General features: G+C 35.9%; 1 protein-coding gene across 1 annotated transcript in view; it reads left to right on the plus strand.

Moving 5' to 3' along the window:
* INTS7 (integrator complex subunit 7) overlaps window positions 1-12,620 on the plus strand; it is an 88,873-nt gene that overhangs the window by 20,921 nt on the left and 55,332 nt on the right. The window contains exons 5-7 of the mRNA XM_008701174.2: window positions 6,320-6,366; window positions 9,904-10,103; window positions 10,573-10,695. Coding sequence (XP_008699396.1) covers window positions 6,320-6,366; window positions 9,904-10,103; window positions 10,573-10,695 — 370 coding nt within the window. The remainder of the gene's footprint in view (window positions 1-6,319; window positions 6,367-9,903; window positions 10,104-10,572; window positions 10,696-12,620) is intronic.

Raw genomic sequence — 12,620 nt, forward strand, 5'->3', positions numbered from 1 at the left:
AATAGTTGGGGAGGGCTTCATTGGGGAGCAGAAGTTTTGTCCACTGAGGGACCCTCCCCAAACATACATGGTTCTACTGCTAAATTGCTGCTTTCTTATTATCTTCTCGAGATTAGCTTTTTGGCATTAGAGCTGTGTACAGTTTGACAAAGGTAGTAATTTGAGCTGAACCAGTTTAACCTATTTGGGATGTCACATCCTACACTGTTATGTTGTAGAACAATTTTTTTTTTTTTGGTTGCAGTGCTGACCATGGTTATGTTACTATGTTTGACTTGTTTGGTTACCCTCTCTAAAAATATAAGTTATCCCCTTTACTGACTGAAATCAAAGGTAGCATTGCTTTCTGCAGGGCATTTTGGTAGTATGCATTTGCCTTAAACATGTTCATCCTTTTATCCCCTTAAATGGACCTAGAAAGTCCACTTCTGAGAACTTAGCCTGAAGAATCAGCAATGTGTACTGATACTTATTTGCAAGGATGCTAGTTGTAGTATTATAAAAACAACAAAAAAATTAGCAGCAACCTAACTTCTAACCAGTGTGCTTAGATAAATGATCTTACAGAGAAATATTATGATCATACAGGGAAATATATCTTAACAAATACATTTTAGAAGTATATTTGGAAACAGGTTACATCATAGCTTATAAGATATTACAGAATATATTTTTTAAGAAGCAGGTATTTGTATTGATTAAATACAAAAAGACAAGGGATATATATCAAAATACTGTCTCTGGGTGATAAGATGGTATCTTATTTTTATTTTCTTTTTTTTATAAACTTCTGTGTATACTGTCAGGAGCAAAGTTTGGGCTTTATAATCAAATGAATGTTATTTTTAAAATTAAAAAAGATAGCATTCCCATTAAGAATCTCTGCTAAATTTGAATAAAACTTGGAACAATTTATCACCAACTTTCTCTCTTCAGATTTTAATTATATGCGTATTCATCTCTTCAGCTGCTCCTATCAAACCTTCAGAATCACAGGATTACTTGTTGGGAAAGAAGAATGGAGAATAGAAAGCATGTGATTTTTAATGTACTGCTCAAAATTAGGTGTGGCAGTAATTGAGGAAGAGAAATATCTGAGTAAATACGGTCCTTTTGTGCTTTTGAAAACTGGCATTTTTTTTTCTTATTGAGAGTCATTACTATTGAGAGAACTTTTTAAAAATTGTTTTTATTGGATAGGAATTACATCTAGTGAATAGTTATCTGATTACCACTGTCGAGGTGTCAGTACTTTATAACCTACGTGAGTAAACTTGCATTTCCCATAGCTCCAAAAATAGTTTTCTAAGTTTAGTTTCTAGATTGAGACGATAAAATTATAATTTAGTGATTATATTTTATTTAATGAGAATCATTTTTGGCTCAGGTTTTCTCTTATGTTATTATCAGAAGCTAATTTTATTAGCTGTGGAATTTCTGATCAGTTTTGGAAAAGGTTAAGACTAAGTAACATAGAAACATGATTTTTCGTTTATAGAATTGATGACCAATAAACATTTAAATTAACGGTTTATGTAGAAGCAGTTTTTAACATTACAGACTTCGGTATGATATAATTTGTGATATTTAAAATACCAAATTAGTGCAATAGGAAAGGCTGGAGGGCCTATCAAAATGTATCAGAGTGTAAAATTAACTAATTATATAATGAACTGTGTCTTTTTGAGATTAGTATTTACCTCTTCTTCTGAAATGATGACCTGGCTGGAAATCAAGTATCTCAGCCAATACTGATGGGTTTTTGTCTTAGTATCTCTATTTATCAGTTTTGGATCTTAAACAAATGAGTGCAACTGGCCAAATAAGACCTTAAGAATTTATTTACTCTGTTCTCCCTTTGTCTATTATCATAATCACATCTAACTTGTTCTTAAAAAGGTTAAGATTTTATATATTTTATGTATTATATATATTTATATATACATATTATTAGTAATAATATATATTTTATATATTAAAAGAGCTAGTTCCTGGGTCACAAAGCAGGAGTTGGAAACCCAAATGCCTTCAGAAACTGGGGAAGCATTGTTAGTGGGAGAGGTGCCCTCTAGCGGCCACTTTGTGGAATTGAATAGTGCCCTCGAAGTCCAAAAGTGCTTACTCCTTGGCCCCAGCTGATTGTGACAGTGCAGGAATGTATGCCCAGAGTTGTCAGATCTGACTTTTTTGGAGGGGGTGGGGTGGGATGGATGGAAACTGGAAAATTTGATTATTCTGTTTATAGTCTTATTACTATATGAGACTCTGTATTAACATACATTCTTAATATTGGCATTAAGAATTTTTAAAAATATTATTAGACAAAAAAAAGAAAGAAAACCTTAGGCTTCTAATTTGCAGTTTTTTGGCCCTAACGGCCCGTAACAGATTTTTAAATTTTGAGTTGTATAAAGTTATATAGTTACTGAAGAAATACTTATTGAATATCCACCATGTCCAGATAGTATTCTCAGCACCCAGGAATACAGGGGTGGAGAAGATAAAACCCCTATTGTGGTGTAAACACAAAATAGTTTCAGCTGTGTTTTAATGTTATGAAAAAATAAAACAATTTTGTGATTAAAAATAATACAGTTTCATCATTGTAATAATGACCTGAGTGAGCTGCTTTAAGTAGAGTCATCAGGGAAGGCCTCTCTAACAAGGTGACATTTGAGCTGAAACCAAGTGATGAAGAGGCAGCAACTTAGAGGAACAATATTCTAAGAAGAAAGAATAACAAGTATAAGAGCACTCTGATATGTGACTGAGTTGTCTGTACATGCCCAATACACTTATACCTCAAAGACATAACTTTTTCTTATCAAATATGAAGCTGATATATTAGAAAAGTAGTTTTCAGACTATTTGGTATCTTTATACTTTTCAAGCATTATTGAGGTCCTCAAAGAGCATTTTTGTTTACATGGACTTTATCGATTGATATTTACAATATTAGAAATTTAAATGGCTAAATTTTAAAAATACATGTTCGTTTTTAAAATAACAATTCTCTAAATATGTTAATGTAAAAACTCTTCTATGAAAATAATTGTTTTCCAAAGCAAAAAAAGCAATTTTGTGAGGTGAGCAGCGTTGGTTTTTTTTTTTGTTTTTTTGTTTGTTTTTTTTACATTTTTGCAAATCTCTTTCAATGTCTGGCTGGATTCTTATATCTATTTCTGTATTCAACATTTCTGTTGCAATATGTTACGATAAAGTATATGAAACAAATCCAGCCTTACACAGATATCCAACTGGAAAAGAGAATATTTTTAAAGGCTTTGTAGGTAGTTAGGGATATTTTTCTTTGATGTTATACAAAAACTAGACAGGTGGTGGTTTCTTAAAGGTTAATTGCAATGTGGACTCTGAAATCGTATCAGTGAACTTGTACTATATTACATTGAAATCTATTGGGATCTCTTACCCATGTATGGTTTTATTATTTATACGTTGGCCTTTTTGAAAACATTGGTTCACTGCGTTATGCAGGTCTTCCAGATGTTGACCCATTTCATTGTTTCATATCAAAGGATCACATTTGTTACTCGCCACCAATCTCATCAGGAGATTCTTTAAATATTAAGTTGTCAAGCTCAGGGCGATAGATACAAGTTTTCTGAAATTCTAATTTTTGCTTAGAAACTCAGATTGGCAAAATATTTTCCCAGTTATTTTCCATGAATTGACAAGCCGACTTTACTCGTCTTTTGAGAAAATGTCTGCCAAATAGCTGAGTCTGAATAACCATGAAGTTTCATGAAAAAATGGCTAGTTCATCTCATAACTCAAGTAATTTCATGGTACTTTCCCTGGAGACAGCCACTGTGTACCCTATATGTGGCTTCTGTTTTGTCAGAGAATATTAAAAAGACACTTGCTCACGGCTGAAATTCAATAAAATTAGTAATTTTCACTTTTATCAAGGACATTTGTAAGTTCATCTGGCTTCCTTCCTTCCTTCCTTCCTTTCCATTTATCATGAGTGCACAGTGGTAAAGAATACAATGACTACTAGTACAGTTTGGTGACACTGCCTTGGTTCTTGCTAAGGTGCCAGCAATTTTACTCATTGCTTTGGTTCCAGGGGTGAAGATAGCAACACTGATGTTCCAGGAAAGCCATGAGATTAAAAAAAAAAAAAAAAGTTACTCGCTTTGAAAATTTCAGCACAAATACATTCGACTGCCCAGAATTCACATAACAGATCATGCTCTCTGATTAGGTAATGCTGATACAAGCGAAAGAGCACATCTCGCCATGTCTGTAGATTTTCCATTTGTGAGGCAGAGATAAAATTCTGCAGTTGAGCTGTCAGCTCAGTCTTCATGTTTACAGCTAAATCTTTTGTGTGATAAGTTACTCTAATGTTGAAAAGTACAGTGCCTGGATTTCTTGTACTGACTTTTCATCCAGGTATTCAGCATTGTCCGCTGCAGATGTTTCTGAGCTGTTATGTGCCCTTCTCCAGACAGTGCATTACGATAACTTGCCCTGTTATGATTTCTAGTTTAAAAATCAATATTTTGCTTTTAAAGAGCATATTTAAAATATACTCAGTGTTTTTTTTTTCAGTTCTAAAAAATTAGTCTCAAAATGAAACCTCGAGTTCACTGGTACCATGATACTTTCTGAAATGTCTTATTTCATAAGGCACAATAAGTTACATTATTAACATCTGAAAAATCGAAGGATAGCTTTAGTCATATATTTTTATTTACAGTTTTGCTTTTCTTTAGAATAGATTCTTTACTTCCATGAATTGGAAAACTCTCTGTTATGTCAATTTTATCTTTTTCAGCATCTTTAGACCTAAGACGGTACAGCCGTGAGTTGAGAAAAGGAGTCTTCTAATATCTTTGTCAAGCCAATGATTCATTTTTAAGTATAAAAAAATACTTTGGAAATAAACTTTATTTTATTTTGGAATAAAATATTATTAAATTCTAAAAAGCAATTTTAGATAAGATTTTAGAAAAATCTTTCAGAATTTTATTGCAAAGCATGGCAATGTATACTTCCTGATAAGTTTCTCTATAAGCATAAGGAAAACTTAAGGATTTCAAAATAATGATGTATTGGATGATAATGAGGTTATAGAAATAATAATAGATATGTTAAATATAGTACAAGTACAGGAGAAGAAGTGAGAACTTAGTTAATCTCAGAAAGCATATTTGTACACTAAACCTAAACCTACTACCTTAGAAAATTCTAGGAAACACAAGAATGCACAATGACACATTCCATTAACTGTCAAGAGATGTTGTCATTATACATCAGATAGCCTCTGGAAAACTCTACTATTCACTTATGAGAGAATGGAATTGAAAATGGCAAGTAGGGGCGCCTGGGTGGCGCAGTCGTTAGGTGTCTGCCTTCGGCTCAGGGCGTGATCCCGGCGTTATGGGATCGAGCCCCACATCAGGCTCCTCCGCTATGAGCCTGCTTCTTCCTCTCCCACTTCCCCTGCTTGTGTTCCTTCTCTCGCTGGCTGTCTCTGTTAAATAAATAAATAAAATCTTAAAAAAAAAAAAAGAAAAAGAAAATGGCAAGTAATACCTTAATGGCAGGAAATATTTTATGTAGACAACCATTGAACTATGGAGGGGAAATATTTCATATCTTATATATCATTTATCATGGCTAAATGAGCCAGGCTTGATCATATTATCTGTATTATATTTCCTTACATACGATGTAATGTCTTATCCCAAATATTCATGTTATTAATAACTTTTGCAGCACTCAGTGATATTTTTATTGGGATGGAATCAAAAGCAGCACCTTGAAAAACACTTTAAACATATATAACATAAAAAAAAAAGGCCAACTTTAAATAGTTTGGCTTTTGCTAAGAGTCTGCCCATATTTCCTACTGGCTTCTACTTCGTATTTAGTCTATTTTTCTAAAATTTAGAATATTTGAAATATATTTTATTGCTTATATAATCAGCTTACAGTGTTAAAAGCTTTTCTTAATTAAAAGCGCATCCTAAAATATCGTAGACTGAGATAATGACCTTGAATCTTGTAGACAGTGGCATCCAGCCCCTGCAACAGCCCCCTTGAATCAGAGCATCTTCCCTTGCATACCGCTTGGGAACGGTGTTGGTATAAGCCCATTTGCTGGTGGGAGTTTTGGTTTTAGTTGCATTTCTTACCCTACCCCCAGTAGCTGACGTTTGGAATATTAGTAACGATTTGAAGTAGTATTTTTCTCCTGTGTTGATTGTGTTCTGTTTATGTCCTTAGGAAACTTAAGCAAATGTAATTTTTTTGGTTTTAAAGTTTTTGCTGTTCTCTCTTTCCAAAGGGATTTTGCTGTAGGAATCTGTAACAAAATCAGTGAAATGATTCAAGGTATGTATGCTTCATTCAGTATTATGAAGTAACTTACTGGGATTTATATTAATATTCATAGCTCTTTAAGTACTTACTATGTGTTTGTCACCATTCATTCACTAATTCATTCCAATAATATTTATTAAGCATCTTCTAAATGCCAAAACTGTTCTGGGTGCTTAGGATACAGTAGTGAACAAAACGGAGTCCTTGCCCTCACGTAACCTACATTCTAGTGGCAGAAATGGGGGAGGGGTGGCAATAGACAAATAAAAATGTGATATAACAGTTGCTGTGGAGAAAAAGCAAGGTAAAAAGGATAGAGTCCCCAGAGTAGAGTTCACACCCCAGGGTGGAACAGGGCACTTTATATTTCGTATATGTTGTTGAAGGAAAGCGTCTAATGAAATGATATTTGTGTGAGAAATACAGATATTTAGGGGAAAAGCAGTCTGATCTGGGAGAGCAGAGGGCTGTTAGAAGCCCTGGGGCTCCTCCGTGTTCTGTTAATGTCCCTCCATGTCTTCCAGTTGCAGCTAAACTCAAATCCAGATTCCTTTCCATAGCCTTCAAGGCCCTAGTTTTTGAGTCTCATCTTCCATGCTATGCTTCGTGTTCGTTGGCCCCACTTGTTCCCAATCCTAGTCACAAAAGGGAGCCCTGGGGCTCCAGCACTGTGCAGCTCGGAGAGCACCACCTTCTTGTATTTTTCTACATGGCATTCCTGTGAATTGTGCAACTTGGCAGACTCAGATAGGCAATACTGTTATGTCTCTTTTACAGAAGAGCAAATGGAGCCACATTAAAATTACTTGAAGACCAAGATACAGTGGTTGAACTTTGTCCTGTTCTCCTTTCCTTTGTCCTTTTTTCTCACTGCCAGAAAACGGCTCTCCTGCAGAAAGCTGTCATTAAAAGGAAGCATCACTCATTCATTGAGGAGTTTTATTGAACCCTGGCTCTATCAGATAAGATTGCAGCAGGAAATAGATGTCATTCTCGATTAAAATAATCCAAGCAAGGTTGAAGGAAGAAACAGTTACAGAGGTGTAGGCAGGGTGAAATGTAGGGGATAATGTAGTCCTTTACCCAAGTGTGCAGAGGGGGAATGGTTACCAGAAACCTGGAGTCATGTCAAGAGGGCCACTTTGAAAAACTAACCTTCAGTGTGATATGACCTGATGTGACTCCATAGAGTAGGATCCAGGGAATAAATACTCTGACCTTTTTCTTCTCCCTCCCATGCTCTGCTGGGGCTCTTCCCTGGCTAAGCCCAAAGATTGGGCAGATAGCAAGGGAGTTGATGGGAGCTATATAGGTGAGCCTCCTAAGGTGCTGGAGTATTGTGTATATTGGGTGATGGTTATTTGAGTATATTGGTATGTAATTTATGTATGTATGCATATTAATTTATACACCTAAGATTCATTATTGTTTCTTTAGTTTTAGCTATAAAAAAAATTTAAAGCAAAAGAACAGGAACTAGGAGGGTTGAAAGAGAAAGAGGGGAAAAAAGCACAGGAGTGGCAGTGAGGGCAAGTGAAGGAAGGCTGGAGCCCCAAGATATGGAAATGGCAGGGGAGTTTGAGGTATTAAAATATCCTCACATTTAATTTTAAGTTGCTTGTGTTTCTGCAAAGTAAAATCTCTTGAGTGTCTCTAAACCAATAAAAATGTCTGTAAACACAAAGAATTCCACGGACTGCAGGGTGGAGCACAGATTTGCGGAGGAAGAGGGGAGGGATACGAGACAGGAGACTGCCATGGGGAAAGGCCTAAGTAGGGAGAATCCTTAGGAGACTTTTGCAATAATCCAGTCCGGAGATGGTGGTGAAAGTGACCAGTGTGATGTCAATGGAAGCAGAATGGCATAGTCAGATTCGGATTATATTTTAAAGATAGAACCCAAAAGATTTGCTAATAAATTTGGATGCGGGGTGTGAGAGAAGTAAGGGAATCAAGAAAGACTCCAGGGTCTGAGGAGTTAAAATGATGAGGCTGTCATATACGGAAATGGGAAAAATTTTTAGAGGGGCAGTTTTGTGGTGTAGATCAGAAGTTCTTTTTGGCCCTAAGTACAGAATGCTTCTAACTGTACATCCCAGTGGAGGTGACTGGGAGGTAATGGGATTTCTGTTACCTGAAGTTCAGGGGCAGGGGGGAGGGGTAAGAGGTAGTCTTTAGCATATAGCTGATAATGAAAGTTGTGGGATTATATTGCCTCACTCAGGAAAAGTATTAAGGGTGAGAAGAAAATTTATTACCATTTATTACCAACCCAAAGAAATACCAGAAATTAAAGTGTGGATAGAAGAGATGAATACAAAGAGATTAAGAAGGAAGAGCCAGAGGAAGGACAAAAACCAGGAAGAGTATGCCTTTGGGAGAGAGAGTTTCAAAGACAGAATGGCCAGCAGTGTCAAATGCATTTGGTACCTTAAGGATCAAAATGTTAATAACATAAGCATGATATATATATGACTGCCGAGAGAAAACCAGGGAGTCAGGACTCTGACTTCATTTTTCTCCCTCCCATCTCCTGGGGCTCTCTGCTTTGGCCAGACTTAAAAAGAGGCCAAATAGCCAGGGAGTTGTTGCTGTAAGCCACCCCTAGATGTTGAAATGTGCTCAAATAGTCACACTAACAGTTACTTCACAACGGCAAGAAACAGTGCTCTGCGGAGTATAAATTTGCTTTTTTGCAGTAAATTATGATTGACAGTTTTTTGTTCTCTATCATCACAAAGCCATGCTGTAGGAGAAAAGATTTTTTTTGTTTGTGTAGCTGCAGTGTTGACAGCAAAAGATGCATTGGAGTTAATCCTGAGTTCCAGCTGTGTAGGCAGTTAAAAAAGACATTGCTACCCAAAGTTCAGAGAACTTCAGAACCGCTCCACGTACAGTCTGTTCATATCCAGGTCTTGACTTAGTGTTGAAGGAAATAATTAAAATTGTAAATATAATTAAATTGTGGCCGTTGAGTATGTGCGTACATAGGTGTATGTGTACCTGTATGTATGAATCTTTTTAGCATGCTGTGAGAAGGGATAGACAGCAAATATGACTTTGCTTTCTACTGTGCCTGTTAAAGGCATTTTCTACTGTCAGCGTGTAGCTTTATACTCACTGGAAAACTAGTGTTAAGGTAAATGCTTTTGGGAAAAAAACTATTGAACTTAATTAGGTTAGCACTACTATAATTATCTTTAATGTCATAAACATAACATTAGCATACTATTTGTTTTTCAATGGTCATGTTGCTAATTGAATCCTTTTTTTTTTTTTTTTAGATTTTATTTGTTTGAGAGAAAGAAAGTGAGAGAGAGAGAGAGATCGTGAGCAGGGGGGAAAGGTAGAGGGAGAAGCAGGCTCCCCGCTGAGCAGGGAGCCCAATGCGGGGCTTGATCCCAGGACCCTGGGATCATGACCTGAGCAGAAGGCCGATGTTTAACCAGCTGAGCCACCCAGGCACTCTAATTGAATCACTTTTAAATGTGAAATATTATCAAGGATGACAGTCAGAAATCTGTCCCTAACGATTCCTTTTGTGTCCAGGTTTAGCGACACCAGTAGACCTGAAACTGAAGTTAATCCCCATTCTCCAGCACATGCACCATGATGCGATCCTGGCGTCCAGCGCGCGGCAGCTTCTGCAGCAGCTGGTCACATCCTATCCCTCCACCAAAATGGTGATTGTTTCTTTGCATACCTTTACTCTGCTTGCAGCTTCTTCTTTGGTTGATACGCCTAAGCAGGTAATTCCAATTTTCTTTAAACTGCCTTTTCTTCAGTAAACTTGCGGATTAAGTATAAACTAAAAAAAATAAGTATCCCATAAGTTTTGATAATATTAAGATCCCTTCCCTGATAAAGATCACTTTCATTTCCTTTTGCCTGCTTTTTCTTTTCTGTATTGACTGTCCTAACACTTGAGAGCCTTTTAGGAATGTGAGGTGGAGGTGGGGGTACCTGGCAGAGTGTGGGGTTGCCAGGAGAGAAAAGAAAGAATTGAATATTCAAAGCCAGGTCCCACACTAGAACCTTACAAGTTAAGGGATAAGTATGCATGACAAGAAAGCGACCCAAACATGGACACATAGCTAATAAGTGACAAGGCTGCAATTGGAAGTGAATTCTGTCTCAAATCTAAAAGTTGACTGAATTATACTACACACGGTAATTTCAGTGACCGTATTATTCACACATGACTTATTTCTTTCATAGATTCAGCTTCTATTGCAATATTTGAAGAATGACCCTAGGAAAGCAGTAAAGAGACTTGCTATTCAAGATCTGAAATTACTTGCCAATAAAACACCACACACTTGGAGTAGGGAAAACATTCAGGTATGTAGAACTTTGAACATTAATATGTTTTTGGAGAAAAATAATACAACATTGTAAAAAATCATTCTACTTTACATTTTTGTATCTTCGTCATCTTTTAAATGTTTGAACATGAAAAAGATTTAAGGGCATTTTTGATATTTGTGGCAGGTATTGTTTTTTAAAGTGGCAAAGTAAATACATAAAACTTTTATCCTTTCATGTTGCAGTTTCTTTAGTGAGTTAGACTTGCTTCTCAGTTTCTTGTGAATTTTCTCATAGCAGCACTAAGGCTGATTGAGAAGCCCATGAAATCATTTATTTAATTCCTATCTCCTTTACTCACTTTAGGGAGAACAGTTGGTGCTGACTGTGATTTATTAGGGAGAAGGTGCTGGAAGCGTAACTCCACAAAGTATATTTTTCCTTTGCATGGAGAGGAAGGACATTCTCAAGTTTTCTTTAATAAATATAAGGGCAGGTCTCAATCTCTAGACTTTTAATGTGGCATCTTCTATAGCATTTTTTTAGGTTAATGTTTTATATTTGTTTTTTCTCAAAACGGAACCCTATTTGTTTATTCATTACTCTTAACAGGTGCACCATTTTCTTAAAAATGCTGTTTTAAAGTGAAATGGAAGATTGTTAGAATTTGACCTGTATTTTCACGGATTTTATTACCTCTTGGTGTCATCATAGCTGCCGTATGACAAAAACCTTTGCATTTCAGATTATGAAACTCAGCTGCTGTGCTAATTGGTTTTTTGTTTGCAATTTTCTAAACACGTTTCAGTAAATTGTGATTGATAGTCACAAATATCCCAAGAGATAAGGGTAGTTGTTAGTATTTGCATTTAGTAGATGAACAAATTAGGGTTCAGAGAGACTTAATATGCTTAAGAGAGCTTTCTAAGAGGACTTAATGAAGATTTTAATTAAGAGAGCTCTGTCCGCTAATGCTTTTTCTACTAAATAATACTGTCTTTCCGAGAAGAGAATGTACTCAGTCAGACACCGAAGGGAACCAAACCCAGCTGAAGGCACTGGATCATCCCTTTTTGTTTTTCTCCTTATGATAGATCACACATACGTAAAAGTATGTAAAATAAATATTTAACAGTTTAAATAAATGTAAATGAAAACAAAGTAGCCACCATCCAGCTAGAAACAGAATACCGCAGGCTCACAGAAGCCTGCCACCTTCCCTGGCACTGTCCTCCCCGATCAGAATCCTAAAGCCAGCCCAAGGGAGACCACTGTTATGACTTCTGTGATGATCATTTTTTCGCTCTTTATTGTTTTACCACCTGAAAAATAATGTTTACTTTTTGTTTTTATTTCTTGTGCTTGACATTATACTGACAAGACTCATACATATGGTTGCATGTTTTTTTCCTTTAATTGCTATGTAGTATTCCAGTATTATATGGAATGGACCACAGTTTACTTGCTCTAACATGCGGCTCTTCAAAACAATGCTGCTATGAGCATTCTTCAGTTTATCTCCTGGCACTTATGTGCAGGAGTTTTTTTATATACCTAATAGTGAAATTGCTGACTTACAGAATATGTATATTTTCAGCTTTGGGGGTAATGTCAAACTTTGTTCCAAAGTGACTGAACCAGTTTACATTCCAAATAAAGAGAATGCCCATTGAGCTACATCCTAAACAGTTTAGAAGTTGTAGTTTTAATTTCTGTTTGCTTGATTACTAAAGAAGTTGAACATCCTTTTAATGTGTTTATTGACCATTTGGATTTCCTTTTTTTGTGACGTGGCTGTTCAAGTCTTATTTTTCTGTTGATTTGTAGTCATTCTTTGTATATTATGGATATTTGCACTTTATTGGCCGTTGGCATTCTATATAAATTTCAGAAGCAACTGATCAAATTTCACTTTTAAAAAAGTTGGAAAAAATTGATAATTTCATTGGGATTCCATTGAA

The sequence above is a fragment of the Ursus maritimus genome, unplaced genomic scaffold, assembly GCF_017311325.1.
Source record: "Ursus maritimus isolate PB19 unplaced genomic scaffold, ASM1731132v1 scaffold_2, whole genome shotgun sequence".
Classification (NCBI taxonomy): domain Eukaryota; kingdom Metazoa; phylum Chordata; class Mammalia; order Carnivora; family Ursidae; genus Ursus; species Ursus maritimus.